Raw genomic sequence first — 4544 nt, 5'->3', positions numbered from 1 at the left:
TCAACCTTAGGCATACATGACTTTCTGGCGAAAGTGAAACTAACAGCCTGTGTGAAATGCGCAAGGCTGTATACTGTCCTCTCATTCTGCACCAATACAAATACAATTACCATTTTCTAAACTATAGCGAATAAACTGTGATAATGTGAGAAATGTTGAAGGTGTCTGAATAAATTTTGGTTTGACTGTATCTATTTGATAAATGAAGTTAACAGCTAACAATATACACACTCTTTTGGTTTCTGTACCCAATATTTAAAAAATTTACAAATGCAATAAAAATATTGGTATCGGTACTCGGTATCGGCAAGTACCAAAAATAAAAGTATCGGTATCGGGCGAGTACTGGAAAAAGTGGTATTGGTGCATCCCTAAATTTTAATATTATAAACTTTTAGTATTGCAGAAGTAGGCCCTCTGGGCTCTAGCAGCACATCTAGTTTTCTGTGAATATCACTTTTTATGTAATATTCAGAAGTTTGTCCTGTCTATGCTTTATGGATAAATTATGAATAATGAATGGAAAATTTAGATTAGCAATGTTTTTTGTTAATGGAATCAAAATGTTTAAGAAAGCAATATTTTTTTCTGTTTGATCATTTTTACCCATAGGCACTTGCAGAACTCTGGTCATGCTGCACCATTTGTGATCGTATCAGAGGAGGCCATCGCTAAAGGGATCAGGAGGATTGTGGCAGTGACTGGAGCAGAGGCTCAGAAGGTCAGAGGAGGCAGGGCCAACATGAATATGCACACTTTTTGTTTTTAACTGATACTTTAGTATCTGATTTAGGGTCGGGAATGTATAACCGGTTTTTGCTGTCTGATGTGAATGTGATATGAAATAATACAAGGATTAAATATGTCTTGTGTTTTCTTGCTGTTTGCACGCACAGTCTGGCTAGTGTAGTTTGATTGACAAACAAATTATTCTTTTGAACCAGTTCTATTCAACAAATCAATCATGAAGACTCACAAAGAATGTGCTTTATAATTGTGAGAGCTAATTCAGTGTAATTATTAACTGATCATTCATGTAACAACATGTAAATACACATTCAGAACAGTGTTTTTTTTTTTAAGATACTTTTTTAGTGCAGTATTTTAGGAATTATTGGTGGGTAAATCATTTAGGAAGTTTCTAGATTCCTATTTCTAATAGTTCTTGACAGATTGATGTTTGTGTTGTCAGGCCCAGAGGAAAGCTGATGCACTGAAGCAGGAACTAGATGCCATGGCAGAGAAAGTGAAAGCTCAGACCTCCCCTAATAAAGATATTCAGAAGGAGATTGCTGATATGACAGAGGTGAGCTCCGCTCCGACACATTCTGCTCTCACCTGTCTAGAATCAGTGGTGTGTCTGATTTTACCCATCGAAGTATAGCTGGATCAGTGTATGTATATATATTCAGGCCCTGGGCACTGCAGTCACCTCTCAGTGGCGGAAGGATGAAATGAGGGATTCCCTGAAAGGTCTTAAGAAGATCATGGATGACCTGGACCGTGCCAGCAAGGCTGATGTACAGAAGAGGGTAAGAGAATATGATTCTGTTGTCTGATAGTTAGTCACTGAGGTTCTTGGAAAGTCAAAGACCAACTGTGAACACATTATATTTTAATTTTAGGTCCTGGAAAAGACAAAGGAGATCATCGAAACTAACCCAAACCAACCTCTGATTGTGATGGAGATGGAGAATGGGGCATCTGCAAAGGTAACTCTCTCATTGTCTTTTCAAATTACGAGTCTATACTTGAACTGAATTTTGTTCTTGTCTGCAGTGAAAGTCTTAATGATTTGTCTGTGTGTCCACAGGCTTTGAATGAGTCTCTGAAGCTGCTGAAGACAAATTCACCACAGACTGCTGCTATGCTTTTTGCTGTCGACAACGATGTGGGGAAAATTATCTGCTTGTGCCAAGTGCCTCAGGTAAATGTGTTAGAGAGGACCTTATTTTGTAAGACGGCTGAGGGCTCTCTTAAAATATTTAACCAGATCTACTTTAAAACATAAGATTTTCTTGTTGTGAAAAAAAAGAATACTTTGAATCTGCAAGGACACATTAAATTGAACAAAAGCGAAGACTTTTACATACATAATTGCTGTTCTTTTGAACTATAAATTCATTAAAGAATCCTGAAAAAAATGATTAGTTTACACAAAAAGTATTAAGCTGCATAATGGTTTTCAATATTGATGATAAGAAATGTTTCTTCAGCACAAAATCAGCATATTACAATGATACTGAAGGATCATGTGACACTGAAGACTGGAGTAATGGCTGCTGAAAATTATTCTTTGTCATCACAGGAATACAATTTTAAAATATATTAAAACAGAAAACAAATATTTTTCAATTGTAATATTTTACAATGTTTCTCTGTTACTGTGTGTGTGATTTTTGCAATAATTTGTTATATATATAATATATATATAATTTTTTTATCAAATACAAGCAGCCTAGGTGAGCATAAAGGGGCTTCTTTCAAAAAAAACAAAAAAAAAATGACTGACCCTAAATGTTTGAATGATGAAATATTGAATTAAGTATTTTTCAATGAGTAATAGCTCGCCTTTCCTCTGAAAAACTTTGCTATACAGCCAACCTCCAGAAGTAAAATGTTTCAGATTCCATATTTTGTTCGTTTCACATTTAATGATGGTTGAATTATTACTTTGACTTGCATAGTACTAGACACAATAATGCATATGTAAAGTATCAATTTAAATTCACCAATGTATGTGCTCTGATTGTATTCCCAGGATGTTGCAAACCAAGGCCTGAAGGCCAGCGAGTGGGTTCAGGAAGTGTGCCCTCTGCTGGACGGAAAAGGAGGTGGTAAAGACATGTCTGCCCAGGCCACGGGTAGAAACACACACTGCATACAGGAGGCTCTACAGCTGGCCAATGAGTTTGCCCGCCTCAAACTGGGTGAAAATTAAGGAAAGAGAGAGATAGCATTGTAGGTGAGATTTATCTGGATAGAGGTCCTTAGTTTGGTCTTAACCTTCCTCCTGTCCTGTTCTAGCTCTGCTTGCTACATTTTCAAACTGGACATTCCAGGGCAGAAAATGTAAAAACTGTACAGAAATGTCATTTGTCAATTATGAATAGGAAGGGAAATATACAGTGCCCGCTCTTGGTAAATTTGGGCATTGCATATGTGTTAACTGATCCATCAAACCGTCCTGACTCTCTGATGCAAAGCACATGGGCTGTGCATGCTTTCTGATTGGATTATTACATGTAGATTCAGTTAAATGTTCTGCTAGCTAAAATCAACCTCATGGTCATTGTTATCATTAGGAGCATATGATGAGGAGGAAAATTATTGTCATTATCACGCTATTTGAAAGTGTCTTTTTATCCTAAGAGTTTCCATTACATTTGTAGAATTGTTGGTCTGTCTCTTTAAATGGAAGGATCTCGTAATGGTTCAGGAAAATTCATGTCAACACTGTTAACCTTTAACTAGCTCTTCTAGCATCTGTTTTGGGGAAACTAGCCATTAATCACCTGTGACATGAAATGTATCACTTGATAATGGTAATAAAAAATGGTTTCAAATGCATAAATGACTTTTCATTGTTGTGTGGAGTCATGTATGTTTGAACGTGTATAATTGTTAACTGAATACACTATCTGGTGATTTTTGTCAGCTCTAACTACATGAATCAATCAAATTCAGGTTAACTATAGAGATCCATAACTGTCATAGTACTATTATTACATTCTTGCTTACAGGTGCACAACCATGTGAACATATTTTGAATCACTGTAACATTCTTATACGATACAATCTGAACTCTTTTAAACCTTTTCATTTAAAACAATATGCTTGTTGCAATTTCTATAAATGGGTGTGACAGACTTTCAGACATATGCTCCAGTCACAAACACATAATTATAACTTTACACAATGACAGGACAAAAAGGATGGAAATAAAGAGCTACAATTGCTTAATCAACTTAAAGTTTAGCTACCTTTTAAAATTTTGATTATCAGGATGGACAGTTTTAAACTTATATCACAAAACATCACAGAATTCAACATGTTTATGCTGTTTTTTAAGTGATATATAAGTATACTGGATGGAAAGTGATATTGAGGGCATCAAACTTTTTAACCATTTTTTAATGCCACTGTTTCCACATTAGAAGCTGCAAAGCCCGTAAACCATAGTAGTAAAAATGTATCCATTTGTTCATATACTGATAAAAGAACATGAACATTACTTTCATAAAATCTTAAATTCCATACTGAAGTTGTAATGAAAATGTACTGCATCAAATAAAGCAGTTCTGACAAGGAGCAACATTTTTTACTTGTTTACCAATGTCCTTGGACACAAAGAGCCAAACCATTTTTAAACGTTTATTTCTTACAGTAGCATAAAGATAAAAACAGTCCAGAATTACACAAAGACTGAGGCTGTGAAAGGAAAGAGCACTGACCAATAACCACTATATCAACACTAATGAGAAGTTAATGAGAGCAAACACAGTGGCACAGCGAGGATATGTACAGTCTGCTGAAGACGGTTC

General features: G+C 35.6%; 1 protein-coding gene across 2 annotated transcripts in view; it reads left to right on the top strand.

The window, feature by feature from the left end:
* Window positions 1–4300, top strand: part of LOC107686288 (alanine--tRNA ligase, cytoplasmic-like) — a 13567-nt gene extending 9267 nt beyond the window's left edge. For both annotated transcript variants that reach the window (XM_016483226.1, XM_016483224.1), the window contains 6 exons: window positions 613–721; window positions 1193–1306; window positions 1413–1532; window positions 1626–1712; window positions 1814–1927; window positions 2762–4300. In XM_016483226.1, the coding sequence (XP_016338712.1) occupies window positions 613–721; window positions 1193–1306; window positions 1413–1532; window positions 1626–1712; window positions 1814–1927; window positions 2762–2941 (724 nt within the window). In that variant the 3' untranslated portion in view covers window positions 2942–4300. The remainder of the gene's footprint in view (window positions 1–612; window positions 722–1192; window positions 1307–1412; window positions 1533–1625; window positions 1713–1813; window positions 1928–2761) is intronic.
* The last annotated feature ends 244 nt before the right edge of the window (window positions 4301–4544 follow it).

The sequence above is a fragment of the Sinocyclocheilus anshuiensis genome, unplaced genomic scaffold (assembly GCF_001515605.1).
Source record: "Sinocyclocheilus anshuiensis isolate Anshui unplaced genomic scaffold, SAMN03320099.WGS_v1.1 scaffold481, whole genome shotgun sequence".
NCBI lineage: Eukaryota > Metazoa > Chordata > Actinopteri > Cypriniformes > Cyprinidae > Sinocyclocheilus > Sinocyclocheilus anshuiensis.
This window is presented reverse-complemented; position numbering and strand designations above follow the sequence as displayed.